At 37.6% G+C, this 22,358-nt stretch overlaps 3 protein-coding genes and 1 long non-coding RNA gene across 15 annotated transcripts in view; 1 reads left to right on the top strand and 3 right to left on the bottom strand.

The window, feature by feature from the left end:
- The window catches only part of LOC103135736 (ubiquitin carboxyl-terminal hydrolase 14), a 33,128-nt gene extending 27,739 nt beyond the window's left edge, over positions 1-5,389 (bottom strand). The window contains exon 1 of the mRNA XM_007548619.2: positions 5,377-5,389. The gene's annotated coding sequence lies outside the window, so the exon portion shown is untranslated. The remainder of the gene's footprint in view (positions 1-5,376) is intronic.
- rock1 (Rho-associated, coiled-coil containing protein kinase 1) overlaps positions 1-15,379 on the bottom strand; it is a 35,583-nt gene extending 20,204 nt beyond the window's left edge. For 2 of the 3 annotated variants that reach the window (XM_007548618.2, XM_007548617.2), the window contains exons 1-2: positions 14,505-15,378; positions 726-807 (exon numbers count right to left, since the gene is read on the bottom strand). In XM_007548618.2, the coding sequence (XP_007548680.1) occupies positions 726-807; positions 14,505-14,597 (175 nt within the window). In that variant the 5' untranslated portion in view covers positions 14,598-15,378. Of the gene's footprint in view, positions 1-725; positions 808-14,504 lie in introns of all 3 variants that reach the window. The other variant, XM_016669713.1, reaches the window with a different exon arrangement.
- A 1,617-nt stretch (positions 15,380-16,996) lies between these two features.
- greb1l (GREB1 like retinoic acid receptor coactivator) overlaps positions 16,997-22,358 on the top strand; it is a 55,670-nt gene continuing 50,308 nt past the window's right edge. For 9 of the 10 annotated variants that reach the window (XM_016669683.1, XM_016669691.1, XM_007548612.2 and 6 more), the window contains exon 1: positions 16,998-17,134. The gene's annotated coding sequence lies outside the window, so the exon portion shown is untranslated. Of the gene's footprint in view, positions 17,135-22,358 lie in introns of all 10 variants that reach the window. The other variant, XM_016669684.1, reaches the window with a different exon arrangement.
- Positions 18,514-22,358, bottom strand: part of LOC107835861 (uncharacterized) — an 11,135-nt gene continuing 7,290 nt past the window's right edge. The window contains exon 3 of the long non-coding RNA XR_001661685.1: positions 18,514-21,830. This is a non-coding gene — a long non-coding RNA (uncharacterized LOC107835861). The remainder of the gene's footprint in view (positions 21,831-22,358) is intronic.

Below are 22,358 nucleotides of genomic sequence, written 5' to 3'. Positions count from 1 at the left end.
AAATCCGTCAATGCTTTGCACAAAAAGACGAGACGAGGAATAACTGAGGTGATGTGAAGTGGCAGGTCCTCCTTTGGTCAACCACTTTTTTTCTCTCTGTTTCTAAAACCAAAATAACAGATTCTGCACAACCAGGGGCAACATGCTGAGTTATGTCAGAAGAAGGATGAGAGGGAGTATTTGTTGTTTTCATTAAATTATAGGTTAACTGGATGTTATTCAGGAAATTAAAGACGTACAAGGCCAAGTTACAACATCACTGCCCTGCCCCCACCTTAGAATAGCTGGCTTTATAAAAACTACTCCACTGCAACACACTGTAATATGATAGTTGGCATTTCCAAGAAAAATCCTTACTGAGAATCAAGTTAAAAAAAAAAAAAAGAAAAAAAGAAAAAAGAAAGAAAAACAAAAACAGTCTCGGACTAATATTTACATGACGTCTAAATTTAAATTGAGGGGGTTCCGAGGTTTGAGAGCAGCGAGGAAAAAGAAGCCAACCTTGATATGCATCATGCGGGTCACCGGTCATTTATGAAAGCCCCTTTGTTGGGGACACTAAGCAGTAGACACCTATTGTGTCCAAGCATACATACTGACAGACACAAAAACAGCTTTCTTTGCAGTGCTGCATATAAACCCCGTAACAGGCGGCCTATGAACACAAATGGAACACCCCGTATAAAATGGGTACGAGAGCGAAAGCTATGATCCAAGATACTTACATCTATTCAAGAAGTTGTCAATGCTCTTGTTTTTCCTAAGGGCAGGGAAGTCGAGGTCGTATACCAACGCGTCCAAGCCGTCCTGGAGGGAGACAAACAGAGCTTAGACGAGGCAAAACCCAACAGTTTAATTTCTTTTTTTTTTATATATATATACAAGATATACATGTTTTCCGCTTAAGTAAAAAATATTAATGCTAAAAAAAAAAAAAAGGCAATTAAATGTGTGTAGCTCAACAATCCATGTTTATTTGAGGAAAATGTAGTTTATTTCCACACACACATACACACTCACACGCGCGCGCATTGTGATGAAGTCAAATGGTGACAGAGTAGCGAACACCAACAACTTAAGTATTGTTTTTTGGAGGGTGAAGAAAAAGGAAAAAAAAAAAAAAACTTAAAAAATTTCAACCCTGTTTTCAATAATAAATCATAACATATTGTGGACAATTCAACAGAAAAACAAATTTGTCATAATAAAAAAGATAAAATAATATTCTGACTGTAGGCCATTCTGAATCTTTAATATTTTCTAGTGACAGATTTTTTTTTAAATTATTATTATTGGTTTAAACTTAATCTGATTTTGAAAAACATAACTGGTTTTCTATCCAAACACCAGAAACTTTTAGGTGAAAACTGAAGGGCATTGCTCAGTCCTGACAAAACCTACAGTTCCACATGAAGAAAAGCAACCCCAGAGCATGACTCTGCCACCACCATATTTCACTATGAATATTGACTTCTTCTGGTGATATGAAGTGTTGAGCCACGCTTGGTGAAATCATGTAGATTTCCTCCCTGACTAGTTTCTGTCTCATTTTGGAGAATTGACCCCTTTCTGTTCCTTGTAGTCCTGTCTCACTAGAACAACTGAGTTTTATTCCAGGTTAGTGAGAGTCACAGCAACTGCTGTCAGGTATGAACTCAAGAAGATCTAATGCTTAAAATTGAGTTCCCAAATTGCTTCACAAACATTTACCATTATACATATTTGTGCAAATATTGTTTATTTGGTTTCTTCTGATGCGAGTGCTTTTTACTTGAATTACATCACACTACATCATGTGGAAAAATGTTACAGCTGTCAGTATTTTTTTTTACATCACATAAAGCTTTAATTTCAACATGCACCTTTAAGAGTGCACTATCAAATAAGTTATAATAAAGGCTGACCTGTTCTACAGTTCTCAAATGCCAACACACAGTACACACACACTGTGACGTTTTGACAACATAACTCCCTCTACTGAAACTAAAGGCTTTCAAATTATGCTTGAAATTATCCTTCACTAAAATATTCTCCCTACAAACATATCCACTCCCCAGCCTTACCCAACACAAAGTATGATGATATGTGTCAATTCTTCCATAAATGCATTTGTGAGATCATACACTGATGTTGGATGAGAAGGCATGGTAGTCTTTACTCTTATTTATCCCAAATATGTTCAGTCAAGTTAAGGTCTGAACTGTGCAGGTCAGTCAGATTCTTCCGCACTCATCCATGTCTATTTTGGGCCTTGCTTTCTGCACTGGAGTGAAGTCACGATAGAGGAGGGAAGAGCAATCTACAAAATGCATCCACAAAATTAGGTGCATTAAACTTTAATGCACCTAATTTTGTGGATTAATTTAAAGCATCTAAAATGCCTTATTGTGCTGAAGCTTTGAGAGTTACTTTCACTGGCGCTAAGGAGCTAAGCCAACCTCACAAAAACAGCCATGTACCACAATCCCCTTTATGACAAACTTTACACCCAACACAATGTGGTCAGGCAAGTGGTGTTCTTCTGGCAGCTGCCAAACAGAAAGGAGTCATTGGTCACTCCAGAGAATACGAGTATACTAGTCTTTAGTCCAGTGGAAGTTTCCTTTGCACAACTGCATTGAACTTGTTGATGTAAGGCCTGGAAGCAGCTGCATGACCGTGGAAAATCGTTGCATGAGGTTCTCTAAACGAATCTGAAAGGCACATGAAAACTGGATGTCTACAGCCATGGATTCTACAGGAAGTTGGCTAGCTCTCCACATAGAGTTGATGTTCCCAGTCTCTTCCACTTTCTTATAACACCACTAACAGTTGACGCAGTGGAATATTTAGTAGACAAGAAATGTAGCTGCTGGACTTAACTGCGCAGGTTGCATCCTATGATGGAATCACGTTGGAATTCAATGAGATGTGGAGAGAGATGCGTTCTTTTGCAAATGTTTGTAGAAGCGGTTTGCCTGCTTAGGAGTGAATTTGACACCTGTAGAAATGGAAGCGACTGGAACATAAATATGTTTTTTTAGGAAGGGTGAGTAAAAACCTTTGGCAATATAGTTTATCCGATGAAACAAAATAATTGAACAGATTATTGGATAGTAAGAAACCATTTAAATGTAGGTGTGAGATCCACTGCTGGAACTCAAAAAGTTTCAGACGGCGGGCTGACTCTGTCTTGGCCCGGCAAGAGACTAAGTACCACTGGAAAGGTTTAACCTAATCTGCCATAATCCACAGTGGTTCCAACAACACAGCCGCATAAACAATTCCAACACGTGCAGTAGCATGCTGTTCATATAGCAGGTGAAGTAGAAGCAAAAGGAGTATTGGAGATATCACACGTCAGCTTAGTGTATTCTAAAGTTGCCCAGTAAACACGTCTAAGGAACTACTTATTTTTAAGTGTTTATTTGATGACACAAATCTCCAAGTACAGAGTTAACAGAATCCATTGAGTCATGCCCGCATAGTGAATAGGTCAGTAACGTGTTTCATTTTGCATCTCTGTACAAAGTAATGATGACACATGGTGAATCAGCAGCTCAGGCCAGCAGAGGAATCCTCTTAGCCAACTTTGCTCCTTCTACTCAACGGTGGAGGTCAAGGCCACACCCCTCACTGAGAGACATAACACCAATAGTGCCCTACAGGAAGGGTGGAAACAGGGAAAAGGCAGGTAGGAGGGGCAAGAGGAGAATTGGGAGGTAGAGAGTGGCTGGTAGGACGAACAAAAGCAACTTACTCATTTGAGAAGTTAATGAGGGGCAATAAAAAAAAAAAAAAAAAACAACAACACTGAAATCTGTGTGATTTCAGAAAATCTTCATAAAAGCGACAGGCAACGAGGACTAAGGGATGTTGCTGTCCATATGGAAGTCAGCCAGCCTACTCTGAAGGGAAAAAAGAACTAAAGAACAAAGTCTTTTGGGACCCTAATCACAAGGCTCTGAGCGCGGCATTGCACGTTTGCATAACTTCCTGCCACAGAGAACTCTGGACAGCCACAGCAGCATTCCTCAACAGGACTGTACACGTCAGAGAGCTATTTTAGGTATGTGGCCAAACAAGTTCTCAACAAAAAGTGAGGAAGACACAGAAAAAGTCCATCCCCCATACCAAGTCACTGAACAGAGCATGTTTTCAATCAACACAAGTGTCTACCACCATGATGGAAGGAAGGGAGATGGGAGTGGAGAGCTGGCACCAAGTGGGCAGGTCCAATAGGAAAGCAAGGACGGGGAAACAAATGAGGTCAGAATGGACAACAATGATGACTAAGATGGTTTAAATTAAACCCCAGAGTGAGAAAGGAGTTATTATACTGTAAGTGAAAAATTTTACTGTGACGTGAACAAGAGAACTACTAAACCTATTATTGACGAGACCTTACAATGAAAAGGAACATAATGGACAGCACCGCCTGCACATGGAATGCCATTCAGCATGCAGGACTTTAACCCACAACAAAAAGGACACTACTTGACTATTATGAGTTTAGGCGGACAGGATAGGCCGGATTTTGGCTCCAAACAAATGTGTAAAAAAAAAAAAAAAAATGCTCATACGTTACAGGCATCGAATGTGTGCTTCTGGCTCTTTCCAAAGAATGAATTTATGTGTTGCCTTTTGAAAACTTTGGACAAGATGGCAGAAAGACAAAGAGAAGCATCCTTCCTCTAAGGAATAATTGATGCATGCTTAGCGCTAAACATCCCACAGCAAACAGTACCATGTCATACCAGTTAAAAACAAAACAAAACAAAAACAGGCATGAAACAGCCAAAACTGCAAAGGTGACATGACAGAAGAAGTGAGCAAGCACCCGAGGCAACATTTAGTGAACAATAAAAGGTACAACCGGTTCATGTGGGAGGATGCTTTGGATTCTAAGAAAGATCAAAACATATACTGTGGAAGATTTGTTGGTATGATGTCCACTCGACTGCAACACAACTGTACAACCACCTGAAATCTAAAGATGAAATTATCAATTCCCCACAAACACAAATTTATTGGAATTTTGCATGTTTGCCAAAATTAAGATAGATATATTTTCAGTAGCTGCTTAAAAAAAAAAAAACATAAGGGAAAGATTCAAGAAGAAGACACCCAAGTACATGTGTTCAAGTACATTATCGACTTTGAAACAATTGAATAGATTTATATCAAGATTTCCATATTGACCAAACATGCCATTTTTTCCCCATAATTACAAAGCACTGATTAATTTGTTTGACAATTGTAAAGGTTTCAATGGAAAGGCAGCAGAAATAATTTTTCCCCAGCTGAAGCTTGTCAAGATTCAGATATCAAACTTTGCATTTCTTCAGTGAATGAGTAGACCACTCGTTATCTGGGCTCGGCAATAAACCCAAAGACAATGGCAACTCTGTTGTCATATTTACAATCTAAAACTGACAAATGACGTACAACGTTGATTGTGTCCACATAATGACTGAGTATCAACAGATATTCAAAATAATGTGTTTAGGTCACTCTGATGCATGTAGTTGACACAGGCATCGGTGTGACTTGGCTCCAAAAGAAATTTTTTTTAGTTTTTTTTTTTTTTACAATTAATCTATGCATGTCTTGCATATAACATAAAACTTTAAAGAATGAAAAATGTTAAGCAACATCTCTAGCATGATAAAAAAAAAATAATAAAATGGTCTTTTATTATTTTCGTTAAAGTTTCTTTAACGAAAAGAAACTTTCGTTAAAACGAAAGTTTCTTTTTAACTGGAAATAAACGAAAAGAAACTCCAGCTCGCCCATGACTGAAACTCCAAAGGGGGTTAATAAAAACTTGTACATGATTAAAATGTAATAAGGAAGCTGTATAATGCTCTTATAAGTTACATTTAAATTATTTATGACCCTCTGGTTTCAATATTAATGTTATTTACACAATTAAATGGGATGAAAACAGAAGTAAAACTAATCTGACCATCTTTATGAAACCTGCATGTTAACACCTACAGGCAGAGTGTTAATGGAAAGCTCACTTTAAATGTTTTCACAATCATTACAGCGAAATATGTAATAAAAGAGAAGGTGCCTACAAAAAAAAATAGTGGCTCCAATTTGAAGGAAAGTAACCTTGGTTAATATGTTAAATAAAACAAAATATAGGATTTGAAAAATTATAAGTTGATTGAAAATATTGAGGAATTTTTATGGCCATCTTAAATATTATCATCTAATCTAATGACTCAGAGTTATAGGGTCAGCTACTGCTCATGTGCTCAGCTGTGGCAGAGAGGAAGAGACGTGCTTCTGTTTGCACTGAAGGGCTCATACCTTGTGTCAACTTAAAGAGGCCAACATAGCAAAGTTTGCATCAACATACATTGTTACAAATGAAAAATCACACATTTTTAATTCAAAACTCCAACACACACGTAGGATTCAGTTCATTAACAGCAAGAAATTTACTAAGATGGATCAGATGAACAAGTGCACTGCAGGTTTGAAAAATCCAAGATTTTTTTTTCTGCGCAATGTCTTGAAAAAAAAAAAAAACACATGCATATTTGCACTAAATCTACAACTGTGCATCACAAAAAACAAAAGCGCAGCAGAAATGCATACAGAATTCATAAATCAGTTACCTAAACTCTGAAAGCATTTTGGAGCATGTTTTAGTCTAGTTACTGAGATTAAATCTTTAAAAAAGTGATAGACCACTTTTTTTTAGAAATGGTAAAGTTAGAAATGCACCAATCAGCTTTTTCCTAGCTAATACCAGTTGGGCCAATTTCTAAGTTCTAAAACAAAAGAAAAAAAAAAAAGAGAGAACATTTTCAGCAGGTTTTTTGATAGAAAAAGTAGTCTTGAATAGAAAATACAGCAACAAGATTATCCTAATTCATGCAATAAAGCACATGTCCCTAACCTTTGTCTGATTTTTATAAGGTTCAAAAAAGCAGAACAAAATATTTGCTGTACTTTGTAATACAAAAGGAGCATGATCTTAACTGCGTTTCATTTTAATGTATTGAAGATGTAAACTAAAACATGATTGATTGGTATTTAACCATCAACCATGCCAGGTAAGGCATCAGGAATGGCATCAGGAATGTCTTACCTGTGCTAGCTGATGAATTCCGATTTGAATTTGACTGACTGATGCATCACCAGTTAAAATCAGTCATTTACACGGCGCAACAAGAACTGGCAGCAGGCGCAAACAGATTCAAATTATGATCTAGTTTTGTTTAAAAAAAAAAAAATGTTGTAAATATGTTATAAAAGTAAAAGGATAGAGCTTTTTAGCTTCTCGTTACTGCAGCATACAACCAAAGGTGCCACATCCTTTTAAACATCATGGAAATCAATCTAATCACAATATTAAAAAAGGACCAACGAGAAAAAAAAATTTGCCAAACTACATGAAAAAAAAAAAAGTACATTGGTGGTTGACATTAAATACGGCAATTATTTCTTCTGTTCCTAACCTTTTCGGGGAGAAAAACTCACACAAGCACTTTTCCAGGCATTAAGGTCTGAGCTGAAATTTCCATGCGAGACTAAGCCACATCATTCCCTTCAACATGCCAACATAAGGCATGTGAATTGGCCCAACTTCTTGTTTCCTTTTCTGCCACTTCATCAACACAATAAGCTTGCCACACGTGACCAATTGTGCAGACAGCCATTCAGCTGGCCATGCAAATAAAGGCAGTTCCACTGTAGACTGAGCCCGTGTAAACACAAATGTGTTCACACAGCCCAGCGAAGCCATTCAAAGCATAAAATACCAGACCACTTCCTTACTGCTTACTCCCAAGCAGTCTGACAGAAACCAACATTTAAATGCACTCCCCTGGCGAGACTTTGCACTAGAGTTGTTTTACCTTCGTCACTTTGCTGAAACTACGTTTACATTTTGCTGCCGAGCATTATATGTACCGACAGGAAATCCCACTTACCTAGAAAGATGCCTATCTAACTACTACAGTGGATAAACGGCAGTGACAGTGAACCCAGGGATGGCAAAACGAGGACGTTTCATTTTCCTACACAGTCCAAGTCAGCAAAACTTCCCTGTCACGAATGCTTTCATGTGAAAATACTTCAGTGGTGCAGCACAGCAACGTTTTCACCCACTGAGCTCAATTTTCTACCAAAACTCTGCTGTCCATTCCAGTATTTGTGATCTTGGCCCAGACAAATAACCTGTGTATTTAACATCAGCACATGATGTTAAATACAGCCAGGCCACGGGTCAAGAGCTTTCTGTGTAAATAAGAAACGCAACTTCAGAGACAAAAACAAAAAGAAGAAAGAAAGGCTGCGATAGGATGAAAAGTAAAACCAGGACAGTTTAGAGAAGAAAATATAATTTTAGTCGGCATTCCTGAATATAATCAGTCAGTCTGGGGAATGTGGAGCTACAAATAGCTTGGCCAGTTGTTGTTCCCATAACTGAATGGCTGAGGAGAGCAGTTTACGACTGTGCACTTTCCTGCAACAGAAACGGGTCCCTGCTGACCTTAATTTAATCATAAAGATGTTCTGGTTTGTTTGTCTGTTTTTAAGCTGGAGCAATTAAGCTTGCGGATGCCATTAGTCAAGACAATTTTAAATGAACTGATACAATGTAAGTGCATGTCCAATATCATAAATCCTTTCATTGAAAATATTGGATTTTTGAAAATACAATCACTTTTACCCAGACAAAGTCACAACATGAGATTCTCATCAAAGGGGTTTGACCTTGATCATAGTTGATATTTCAAATAACAGCTTGAATGTGAAGGAGTGTAAAGTATTCACACTAGTTTAGGTTAAATCAATAATGATGTGTGTGTGTCATGGCAACAAGATAAAAATGTGAGATTAATTAAAAGGAGATTAAAACAATAAATCCATCCAATTCTACAACATTTTATCAATGTTCAGCAAATGAATTAAAAAGATTTATGTGGTGGTACTACATTATAATCATTTTTTTAGACTAACATCGCAATAAAACCACTCCCTTGTGTTAGACCCAGGTGTGGATAAGTGGGGTGAGGAGGGTTAGGTTTAAAACAAAGCCACTCTGCACTCAAACTATGAATATTATGTCACTAAATTAAATAAGGAACCCGTCTTATTTACATTCATATGCCTGTCAGCTGTTTTGACTGTCCTCATTCAACTGTGTCCAGGACTTTTGTAAACACAACTCAGCCAGAATAAGCTGCATTTGTATCACAAGCCCTAGCCTACAATATAAAATATATGTAAAGGGATAGGACATATTTTTACACTTTCATGCTTTCCACAGACACTTTGCTGAAGAAAATTGTAAACAGAAATGCTAAAACACCACAGGGCTTTCTATGAACTGTGTATCTGTATCATAAAAGAAAAATGAGCTGCAGTGTGTTTGGTACAGGTAGTTGTTTTCAATCCAAATAATAATAATAATAATAAAAAAAAGAAAAGTTACAAGATTATCTGCTTTTACGCATTCAAGCACAATTCCACAACAGTAACTGTACAGTACAGCATACTGGGTGGATGCATTTATACATGAAACATAGTGAGAACTCTTTGTTTTTATCACAGATAGGAAAAATACAATATTTGACCTGCTAATCAATAATCCGAACCAAGTGAAAACCGACCAGATATCTGGCATCTTTAAGTAACCCATGGGAATTAAAAAGATGGTACGACTTCATATTATATAACATGACACGTTATAGCAATACCTTCACAAAAAGGGAAAGTATGACAAGATAATCAAACTGAATGTATGAAAGCATGTCCGTGATCAGACTTTCAGAAGATATGCTATTAATTGAAAAAAAAAAGACTAAACAAAACATATTTCTTTTAATTTTTAGCTGTTTCACACCTGTACATGTAAAAAAAAAAAAAGAGAGAGAGAGAAACAGCTATTAGATAGTAATAACATTCAACATAAAAAGCATTTCCCCTTGACATTCAACCGACTTCACCACCACAACCTAGCCAGCTAACTAAGAGAACTGACAACACTGCATTAGGTCCCCGTCAAAACTGTGCAGATCTGTCAGCAAACTCAGGCACTGCTGCACTATCAGCACGGACACCACCTTAAGGGTTAGGGCTGTCTATTAAAGGCAAAGGTTGCAGAGACAAGGAAGGCATTCAGCATGAGTAAGACATGCCAGGCCTTTATAGATCATCAACGGAGGAAAATTTGGAGGTATGCCACAGACGGGTTTCAGAACATAACGTTAAGCAACAAGTATTTGTTTTTAAACATCTACAGTTGCATTGTGATATGCTGCATAAATGAATTTACTCACAAAAACTGATCAGTGCTTAAAGACCTAATTCGAGACAAACATATGAACTCTTAAAAAAAAAAAAAAAAACTAATTCTAACTGAACTTTCTTGCCCAGTAACTATGACCTGAACAAATATAAGTGCAGATGATTTGGACCAATTTCAGCTTCTATTCATTATTTCCAGTCCTTTCAACCTAACATATACAGCGCTCACACGATCATTACATTGAAATCTGGTTTCCTTGCCTTGCTGTTTCCTGTAATTATTCCTGTTGCAAAATTAAAGTCCAAATCAGAGATTGGAGGAGGATAAACACAGACCGGCTAAAAAGCTGAAAAGTGCCAAAGTAACAACAGAGAAGCATGCAGACATGTGAAATAGAGGCCAAGTCAGTTAAAATACTTTAAACACATAACTAGCGGTATAAAATTAGAAGATGAAAAAATTCAGGTCATGCTGTCTAAATAGAAATGGGAAACAAAAAAAGCGCAAAAAAACAAACAAAACAAAAACATCCTATGTGTACCACTGCAGAGTTTAAATTTTACTTTTCCATATAAATTAGTCTTGGAAAAACAGTGAGTTTCTGTGTCTCCAAACAGACTGAAGGGCTTGAACCTTGGACAGACGTACTCTTCACCACAAGGAGGATTCATTTAAACAACAAAGATAAGGGAAGAGGGTCAGAGAATACGGGACGTATCTCATCCTAAAGCTGGGCAGTGCATAGAGGCTGAATATATTTACACTAAACACCCGGAGCTTGCAAGAAAAAGTACAACTCCAACATCAAGACACTTCAAACAAAATGCATAAGCAGGAAAATAAGGACAGCCAGCACAAGGCCAGAGCTGTGCAATCTGATAAAACCCATTACTCACAGCCAAGCTCTCTGGCTGCTTTATGAGTAAAACGGCCTGATTCACAGCCCTCGGAAACACGAGTCTTTACCCTTCAGTCCACATAATTTTGGTTTATGTGAGAAAAGCAGAGCCCACACCCTGCCACCTCAGAGCTGCCTGCCTGTTCTCAACGCTCACTCTCTCTCCAGAACGGCTTTGGGACACACTGGGAACTCCAGACCAGTCAAAGACAAGAGGTTATTTGATTAGTATGGAATTTTATTAAGCTGTGGGTGGAGTTGCATGGTAGCAGTGAGGGAGCCTCTGCAAAAAAAAAAAAAAAAAAAGACCACCATTCATTGATCAGGGGTGAGAACGCTAGAGAGAGAGAAAAAAAAAAGAAGCGACAAACGGCCCCCTTGTGTGGGGCTTTGCAGTAGGAACAGTGGCCACAGGTTTTCCCTGTTAAATATGCGGAGCCTGTGGAGTTTTGGGTGAGTTTAATAGTCTTTCTGAAACATGATGGGAGGTCAAACAAAATATGCACGTTTTCGTTTAAAGACAGTTATCTAAAGCCGCCTATACGTAACACAAACACTACAACTTGAGCATGTGGGTGGGGTTTTAGTGTGAACCCCCATTTTCCCCAACGGACACTGTCCTTGATGTTCTTTTGCCTGGTAAGTAGTCTCCCAACTCCTTCATCCTTGTCAAACAGCAACATTCTTTACTCTTTAGTTTATTTTTTTATTAAGCCTTTAAATACTTTAGGAAAGCCCAGATGATTATATAATGGCTTTATAAGCGTCTGATCATGTAAAAATGTTCCGAGTTAAACGGAGTCACGACTGATAATGTAATTTAAACACACGGCTACCTTGTCTGATGTAATGGGAAAATCAAAAAGAAATGAGGCTAGATGCCAAGAGAATTGTTCCTTCATTAGAATTTCCACACGCCTCAATGTGCCGTGTTCGTCTGTCCAAACAATTGCACGAAGCCGTGAACATCATGGGAATTTTCAGACCTTTAAGGAAGAAGACAAGTTCTGTATTCCAAAGATGACAAAAACCAAACACCTTGGGCAGATCCTGGTTTGAAGCTAATCAAAAAAAAAAAATGGCTCTTGGCCTCAGTGAATTAAGTTCTACGATGACATGGACTGAAGGGTCACTCAGTGAAGAAGCAACTATTACTCCAAAAGTAACAATTCACAGTTATTACTGTGAATTAATTTACAGTTTCCAAATACACTCGGAGATAAATACCCTTAATTCAAAATACGTCTCTTGGAGTCTGATGGAATTACAGTTGAAGTGTTTGGCTGCATAAGGTTGTGCTACAGTGGACGGAAAAGGAAGCGTGCAAGCATGAGAATACCAAGTTAATGCTGCAGGTGGCACCGCAACGTTGATGGCTTGTTTTGCAGCAGGAGGGATTGGTGCACTTCTTAAAATGTTTGGCATCATGATGAGAGAACCTTATAAATACTTAAGCAATATTTCTATATATTCGGCAGGAAATAAGAGCTTGGACAAAGAGTCTTCAAAATGGACAACGACACAAAACATATAGCACCGGTTAATATTTCTGGCATTTAGCAAACAGAGGTGATTTTGAGAAAAACAAAATGGATATAGAAGCAAATATCCGAGAGTAATAAAAAAATACATATATATTTTTTAAAGTGTACCTAAATATCTGATTTCAGCTTGGTATGAATTGACTACAATAGTACTACTGTAAACAGACACTCCTATAGTACGTAATTCACTGAAAATTCAGATTTACTTTTTTTTTTCCCCTTCCAAAACCAGAACTGCAGCATGAATCATTCGATAGCCTGGGTAAGTTTTGTCCCCTCCACCTAATTGGCCACCAGATACCAGAATACCAACAAACATATGAGCAGAAACACTCCCATGAGTCACATCACTGTGAAAACACGTAGTACCACTGTCATCCAAACTGGCATATTTGTGATATCAACAGTCGTGTGACAACAAGATTCCCTTTGGCATTCACTCTACAATGAGTGAGAGAGTTCCCAAGTTTGCCGTCATAAAAAAATCCCAATGAAGGAGTGCTTGAGGGATTAGCACGTGGCAACACCCGCCTTCCAACCACAAACAGAAGAGTTGTCACCCAGATGACAGGAAGTAGGCAGGTACACCTAGTGATGCAGGAGGCCTGAAGGATATATCAGGCTTAAACTTGGTTTATTGCTTTGCATCACGTTAAAATAAGTTTATTCAGACAAAATGTTCCTTTCATAACGATCCAAATAACATTAATAACTCATTACCTAAAGACAACATTACTATCTCTGACATAACTGACATAAAAACTGTATTATTTCAAGTTGCTTAATCCCCTTATAGGTTATATTTTTACACACATATTAGCAAAGCTATCAAAACAAAGAAATAATACAACAATAACGATCCTGGTTATTTTTGCAGTTTGGCCAGACAACACTGAAGACCATCCCAAATAAGGAGGGCTCCCGATTTGTTTCCCAAAAACAAACATGTAAATAGGTGCAATTAGAGATGCACCAATTGGGGTTTTCAGAGTGGACACTGATTTCTGGTTTTCTTTGTGGCCTGACCTCATGATTCTTATGTTTTCTACTGAGGGCTATTGCACAAAAAAAGTACTACATCTCTCTTGATTGAGGTTGTAGCTATAAGTCAAAAACTAAATAAAACAATTGGAATATTATTTCCCACTATGCACCACAGCAGACAGCCCTGACCTCTCTCTGATTTTTTATCAATTCCAAAACAGCATCAAGAACAAGTGTATGCAGTTGACTTTTGCACTGCTACTGGTGAGAGTGCTTAGAAGCCCATCAAAAGTAAATGCTTATGAGCAATGGGATCTAAAAAAACAAGCATGGTATGGTGTATTGCAGTAAGACCGCAACAATTTAAAAACACACCATACATGTATATTTGGAATAATAACACCTATACTATTTTTAAATAAAACATTAAATAACATGAAGCAAAACAAAACAAAAACACTCTCCAAGTTGCTTATTTTTATGCCTCGTGGAATGTGATTTGATATTTCCCAGAATCAATTGGGAAAGATCAAATCACGAAATTAAGCATTTGAGTCTGTTGTTTTCAGCACTATGATTCCAACTTAAAATTCTTGTCTGAAAACAGGTTTGAACTAATGCAGTAGGTCTAGATTTAACGCAAAATCACGTGTAGATGTCTGAACTCGATCTAACATGTGAACAAAATAGACATTAATATCAGCATTTTGTGGAGTGACAACTGAGACAATCTGTCGGTCTCGGAAAGAATTTCTGCTCCAAGGAGTAGACTGACCCCGAAGAGCGGTAGCTAACAAGGCTAGCTAACAAGCTACAAACTTACCAGTAGACAATCCGTGTTTATTTCCGACTTGGGGTCTTGTAACATGGCATCGATTTTCTCAAACCGAGCCGCCATGGCGTCTCCTGCGCTCATCTTTGCTGTCAAGTACAGTCCCGAGGGTGGGTTATGAACAAAAACAGCTCACTGGCGAGGCAAGAAAGCTGGCTAGCTAGCTAACGTTAGCCAGTGGTAGCTAGCCAGCCAAACGTCCCTTTCTTCGTGTGAACTTTACACCGCACCTCAAAGAAAATGCATCGGTGTCCCACAGCTTCCACAGACAATCAAGGCGTTAAGGTGGCACCTACCACTCCACATTTTCCAAGTCGGGGAAGGTGTCCCCCTCTCAGTACAAGTGGCAAACAACTTCAGTGGCAAAGATAAATGCGGCAACAGATTAGACAACCTCCGTAGGATGCAGCTGAGGATAAGGGCTTAAAACGTTCCAAACAAAAGACAATTATAAGTAAATGCAATGTTCAAAAATAAACAGTTAGAGGGAAGACTAATCCAGGCGTGCTCCCATAGCTGTACCAGGCCCCTGCAGAAAGCCACAATCTGACAGCTCAAAAGTAGAAGTGGTGGTGGAAAAACTTCTGCTTCTTCCAAATTTCGAAGTTTAAACACGGAGTCGCTATAACGTTTTCAACGGCAGTCCTTCCGCTAGGTCCGCTCAGCTGTCAATGAGTGGCGGCTGTTTCCCCCGTCCGAACTGCAAGAGCTCTCACACTGAATATAAATAGGAATCACGTAATATGTGTGTTAGTTTTCGGAAAACAATCGCATACTGTGCACAATTTTCTCACACAGCTCGGCCAACATGTCCGCCTTCCTGTTCAAACACCCCGGAGGAGCAGCTTCAAAATGTCAAGCACAGCGCGCATGCGCATGAGTTGAGCCTCGCTGAAAGAACTCGCAGATGCAACACGTTGCAATCTCAAATGTTTCAATGTACGATTTTAAATTTAATTTATTAAAAAGCGGACATAATCAAACACGTTAACGTAATTTTCAACAAACCAATAGCTTCTACTTCTTCATCTGGTTCAGATTTCCTATTCTTCCATTTCCTGTTTGTTTCGGTAATTTAAACCATATATGGTTTTCTGGTGAACGGTGAAACAGCACAGCCCAAAACATTAAGGACAGTTTCCAACATTATCGTTTTTGCTCACATTATCCGAAAAATGATAATGTTATTGTTTTGTTAAAAAAAATATTCTTGACTATAGTTTTTGCTTTTGTGGCGTGAGTGATAATATCCCCTCAACCGGAGACTATTATTGCTCACCGCAATTTAACAAATAGCTCGGTTTCACTTGACAGATTTTTTTTTTTTTTTTTAGTAACTAACCCCTTGTTTGTTTCATGCATCGCCGAATTCCCCATTCAATGAGATACTTGCAATGTGTAAAAACAAAACAAAAATGTTCAAATGCCAAATATTGGCATTGTTAATCATGGCCAGTAGATGGCGGTGTTTTACAAATTATGCCATGACCTCGCTTAAAAAAAAAGGGAATTTGAATCAGGTTCATGACTTTAGCTTTTCTGGGACAGAGATACTTGACGCACTTTTTTCAAACAAATAAACAATACATGTAGGCTATGGACATGTTGATCCATAAACTGGAAGATGACCTTGTTATTCCTTTATTATTATTATTATTATTATTATTATTATTATTATTATTATTATTATTATTATTATTATTTCTTAGCATCTAATACCTCTAAAACAAACGTATGTTTTCTCCTTGGATATGTATTAACTTTAGGGGGGAAAATAGAATCAGTCAAAAGTGAACTTGGCTGGTCATACCTAAAAGAAATCGGTATTGCACAAGAAAAGCCTGATCAGAGGATTTCTTGTTTATTATTATTATTATTATTATTATTATTATTAGTAGTAGTAGTAGTAGTAGTAGTAGTAGTCGTATAAATAGTAGTAGTAGTAATGGAAATATTATGCCCTTTGGATTTTTTAGGTTTACTGTCTGGCACCAAACTCATACTTAATAAGTCATTGCATTGTTGTATAGACGTAATAGCCATGTATCCTTAAATATTACAGAAAGTCTTGGACAACTACTGACTTGTGTTGAACATAAGTCCCCAAGGTGTTAATCAGTGTTTCAAATATTTGGAAGTCATATTAGCATTAGTGTTGTAGTAAATAACAGTCTTTAAAGACTATCTATCTATCTATCTATCTATCTATCTATCTATCTATCTATCTATCTATCTATCTATCTATCTATCTATCTATCTATCTATCTATCTATCTATCTTGTTTGTTTTTTGTTTTTTTGTTGTTGTTTTTTTTTAGCTTTTTACTATTTCTTTAAAGAACAAAATATATGTAATTACCTCTTACAGTGTTTGTGCCTGCCATTTGGTTTTTGTGTCCTTATAATTTTCTAAACTAAGTGAGCGGAATATCCGCTGAACTGACCCAGACGGCGCTTATAGTGCAGTCCTGACGTCAGCCGGTAGCTGACTGTGCGCAGATCAGCTGTGTCCGGAGCAGCATCGATGGTAATGGTGGCGTCTTGAGTCAGGGGCGCAACTTCACGCTCACAGACGCGACCTTCCACGGACATGGCCGCGTAACAGCTTCCAGTATCCGCAAGGTAAGACTTTCACTTGGCTGTTTTGCTCTAAAAGTATGACAAATGTCACGTACATTTAACGTTTGCCCGACCGTGAGGCTGTCAGGACGGTGGTCGCGCACCAGCAGTCTGTCAGCCAAAGTTTCTTTCATCCGCAGATTTTGTCGGGAAATGTTAAATGATCGCACAGAGAAGAGGGACTGCAAAAGGTTAATAAGAACAACAAGGTTATCGTGCACAATGCGTTTAAAAGTATAGGAAAACTTTTCTCTTGCTGTTTCTGATGCACCAATTTCGCTTTGAAAAACCAGTTTTTCTTCATTTGTTTAGGAAGCCTCGCCTTATTGCCGTACTTAGGTCAGACTGCAAGTCTGTGTATGCGACCGACCCCTGGCAGCCTAAAGCGTTTTAAGTTGCCAATGTTAGTTTTCATGTGCAACGACAATTTTCATGCTGGAGGAAATTGTATTGATTCTGCCTGTGTTGTCTCATTGCTGATGAAGTCATGTCAAGTATACGAGGTCTGGAGCCAAAGCACTAATTTAAGTGCTTGTCTGCAGAAAACAGCAGTTGCCTAAGGCTTGTGTTGAAACAGACACAGATAAAATCCTATCAGATGACAGTGCAGAGAAGATGTCTTTAGAGCTTTGTCACTCTTGGGAAAATTCTAATCTATAAATCTATTTGTTCTCTCCATAAATTTGATTTATTAGCTTTTATTTCCAGCATGTTATCATACATAAATGGTTATCTTAATTTATGTTTATGAAAACTGCTTCTCTTTGTTACTCCACGTGGAGCCATTTCTTATGGAGACTGATAAGTTTACGTATTTTCACAAGCTGTTGTAAAACAAGCTGTTAGAATTAAAGCAATGAAACTGGTGCAATCATTTGCATACATTTACATAAGTCATTAAATATTCCTCAAATAGAACAATCACAGCTGCAAGACACATCAGTGAATTTCGTAAATTCCGTATATTCATTACACTTATTTCACTTGGTCAGGAACAACCAATCAGAGCCAAGAGGAGGGTTTTAGCATTGTCAATCACCCTAGTGTAGGCATTGCTCAAACCCTTTCTCTCTACTAGGTTGCTGTGTCTTCCCCACAGCAGAGCATGTCATGAATGTGCAGGCTAGTTAGTATGGCCACAGTGGACAAGCAGTTTTCCTGTAATAGTAAGTTGTTTCTCCGCCATTAGCACATTGAGAAACACCACACGAGCATGATTGACAGCGCTAAGACCATACTCATGGCTCTGATTGGTTGTTTCTGAAAGGGAGCGGTATATTTATGCAGATGGGAGTAGAACCACAGGGAGAAGGCAGACAAGCTATGTTTTTTCTCTCTCATGTTATACTTTCAGGACATAGTGACACTTTTAACAAATGTGTAAAAAAAGTGTTTTTTTTATGAAAGTTACATGCTGCAGCTGTAACAAAAACTTTTGCAGTGCTGTTGGAATTACAGTGCAGTCTTCCTACAACGCCTGACCTTCCTGGCTGTTGCGCCACAATTTCTCTTCTGCATTACAACAAATATCTTCTCTTGCGATCTTGTGGAAACAATTCATTAGAGTGTCTTATCTAGCCTCAGCAGGCATCTGTTGCAAAGTCATCACACATGGCAGCCAGAAAGGTCATCTGTGTATGTGGCTGGCAATCATGCACTTTCCATCTCCGTACTAAGAAAAAGTTCTAAAAGGGGCTAAGGAATGAAGAGTAGGGGGAACGCTACCAGCATCTTGTTGTGGGTGGCAAACTATTGCCTGACGATATTGGAGCAATGGAAACTGGCATATGTCCTCCACTTCTTCTGCCTCTTCCTCTGTTTTGCCTCCTGACTCCTTCTCCCCAGATTCTCACTCCTCTTCTTCTTCTCTCTGGATTTGACCCCGTCCAAATCTTTGTTCTTCCATTGTCAGAAGTTCAGCTTTGTGTTGTACTCTGCCTCTATACACTATATACTTTCCCATTGATGGTTCATGAACCTTTGAGCTATTTCAGAATATAGATTAATCGTTGGTTGATCCAATGCTTCATACATTTGCCTACGTCGGAGAAAGTCAGGATTCACCTGGGGGCAATTTATCAATGCAGGACAAAAAATTATTGAAATGCATAGTAATACACTTGACTTATTACAACTTGTTCAAACATTTTTTTTTTTTAATTTTGAGATTTTATGACACGTTTATGCTGAAATGTTGTGGAGGCTGAGGCTATTCATATAATACATTTGAAAACGTAGGACACATGCTCAAAGAAATGAGAAACAAATGACAATGATTTTATGGTTGAACAAGCAGTTTTGAGAATTTCAGTTCTGATCTGACATACATGCCAAAGCTATTGAGAAAAACTGTAACATATTCCTCTAATAATGTACTGTATGTATGCCTAAAATGTGTTATGATCATTTAAAAATTTTACTAAATTAACATATTAATCTATAGTACAAATGATATGAACATATTAGCCTTACTGGTGAGCATAGCTGGACTCTGCACAATAGATGAGAATAGCTAATAGTTTACTGAAACTATAGCTTAAGTTTCAACTCCAGGACATGCTAGCAAAACAAAGTAGTTAATTTTGTTAGATATACAATATCTAATATCTAGATATATAATAATTATAAAACATTACATTTATGAGCTAAACTCCTTAACTAAAATTTAAATTACTTTAATGGTTAATTTTTAACACTGGCTTTACCATGTTTCATAGCGGTTTGTTCTCCCAGGTAAATAGGAAATACAAAAATAAAATAAAATAAGGCATAAAACAGTAAAATAGCAATTAAACTTTTTAAAATCCAATAAGGTGACCTTTGAACCCTTTTCTATGATAACCTCAGCAGACATGTGCTATTCACTAGCAACAACTGCCTGAGGGGTTAGAAGCTTAGCTTGCTAGCTTGTGTGACTTTAGCTTCAGCAGATTCACTAAATGGGCTACGGCGCAATACAAACTTAAATTCTTAATCCAACTTACATATTTTGTCTATGACAACTTATGAAAGTTCTTAACTTTGAATTAGTTGATTAATGGATACAACCAACCCCTGGAGACCACTCAAGAAATAATAAAAGCTAATTACTGAACAAAGTTAAATTCTAATCAAAATATCTAGGTAAGATATTTAGGTAAATAAGTAATTTAAATCACTAATATTCAATATCATATAAAATTTATATTTATTTTTTGGCATTCTACACCTCAGCGTTTATCAATAAAAATGCAAGAATTCTTTATTTGCCCTGAATCACGCAGGTATTATTGTTATTTGGTGAGCGTTGTGAATTAGCTGGGTGGCCTGTCTCGATGAAAGCACGTGCAGCCCTGTCACAGAGAGCGAGGGCTGGAGGGGTCAGGTGGTGAGGGGGGCTATGGACGCTGACCATCTGGCCTTTGGGGGGCTGGTTTCCTCACTGACCGCCTTTGTTCCTGACCAACAATTGGGACTTAATCTGGGAGGAGATAAGTAAGGCCCCGTGACACCACTCTTGCAAGCGGACAGGTTTTCTCCCTTAGAATAGCCTTGACGTCTCTGTCCTTGCGTTTCTTTGTTGGAGCGCTTAAAATCAGCAGCTCTGGTGCCGGATTGCTGTGTTAAAGCCCTTTCAAAATGGCAAAACAATAGTGCTGCATGTGCTCTGAAAATGATGCATTGTGTAGTTCAAAATCTGGTCATTATATCGCTTCAAGTTAGATATGTTATTGGTTTCCATAGTTAAGAATGTGACATGATTCACAAATTTCCTTGAAAAAAAAGTTACAAAAACAGTTACAAAACATTTTTTGTAACCATAGTGGACAGTAATCAACTTTACTTCCTTTATGTAGTTTTGACCTGACTTTTTTTTAATTTTTTTTTTAGAGCTGTAAAGCAAAAAAAGTGTCTCAAAAATGTCGTGTGTCACTTCTCTTCTGAAAAAGCTTAACAATGGATAATATTTCACATCCATTTGTGCATGAGACAGTTGTCACCACGGTAACAGATTGATTTATTTTCTCTCATTCTCTCCCAATACATTTTACCTTTTATAAGGACTCTGATTTTGCTGCTTATTTCACTTTTCTTCTTTGGAGGAAAATGCTGAAAAAAAATGCTTGTTCATAAAAAAAAGTAATTTATTAAGGCACACTCAAGCATGAAAACTCACTTTTAGATCTGCTCAGTACTGTAAGAAACTTATTGATTTGCATTGTTGTCTTTAACACTGGTTTATGTTTATGTTTACATGGGGTTTTTTTTTCCAGCCAACTCCAAAAACATGTAAATTTTATATGTTGATTTATGAGTCAGAACCTTGGTTTTCAAACACCTTTGCAGACAAAGTGTAATATTTCAGTTACAAAAGAACCACAGCGATTGCACGACAGTACAGGTAGTTGTTTCTTTTAAATACCTGTCTTTGATTATGGTCTTTTCTGATCACGACTGCAGATGGCACAGCGTACAAAATCCCAGCTAGAGGGAGGTCAGTGATTTTTGTTTCTTGCATTTTTGACAAAACAGAGAAAGCAGGTGTTGTCCTTAAAATAGGTGTAATTTATGAAATTGCGACACCTGGAGTTAAGATGGTGTTTTTGGGATTTTGCTTTTTTTTCACTGCTGTTTCCACAAACCTGTGGCCTGAAAATAACTCCTCAAACGTCAGTGCTGCATGAGGTATTTTTCAGATGTCAGAAGAAATCAGGGATGTCTGCAGAAAATATCAAAAATGGATTATGCTAGTACATAAAGCATGGCACGTTATTGCAGTTAAAGTATTTATGAATTGCATTAAGGTTAAATATCACTATTTGGATCATTTAATCTGTGTTATGTCTAAACCTTATAACATATAAAGTGAAGACAGCTAAACTTTGTCAAAATCTTCTGAGAACAATATCTAACTCTATACTGTTTATTTGGATGCTGTTTCATAACTATTGGCCAAAATTAAACAACTTCATGCTCACAAGAATTTAAAGAATTCTTAATGAAAAAACACAGTATTTCTCAATCTTTTCAGTTGAATTAAGTTTATTTAGAGCTACACAGTAGCTGTCATTGCATTATCATTGCATTATCATTATGTACAAAACTGCACATACTGAAGCAGCAAAGCATCCCCCCCTCAAAAGCCATTAGACCCTAATTACTTAATTTCTCATCTGTAGTTCAATTTCTTTAAATTGTAGCTTGTTGCATTGCTTTTTAAGATCTCTTCATGTTTCCCTCAGATTTT

This window comes from Poecilia formosa, unplaced genomic scaffold, assembly GCF_000485575.1.
Source record: "Poecilia formosa unplaced genomic scaffold, Poecilia_formosa-5.1.2 Scaffold27, whole genome shotgun sequence".
NCBI classification, from domain to species: domain Eukaryota; kingdom Metazoa; phylum Chordata; class Actinopteri; order Cyprinodontiformes; family Poeciliidae; genus Poecilia; species Poecilia formosa.
The sequence above is the reverse complement of the archived record's forward strand: the minus strand, read 5'-3'. Positions and strand labels throughout refer to the sequence as shown.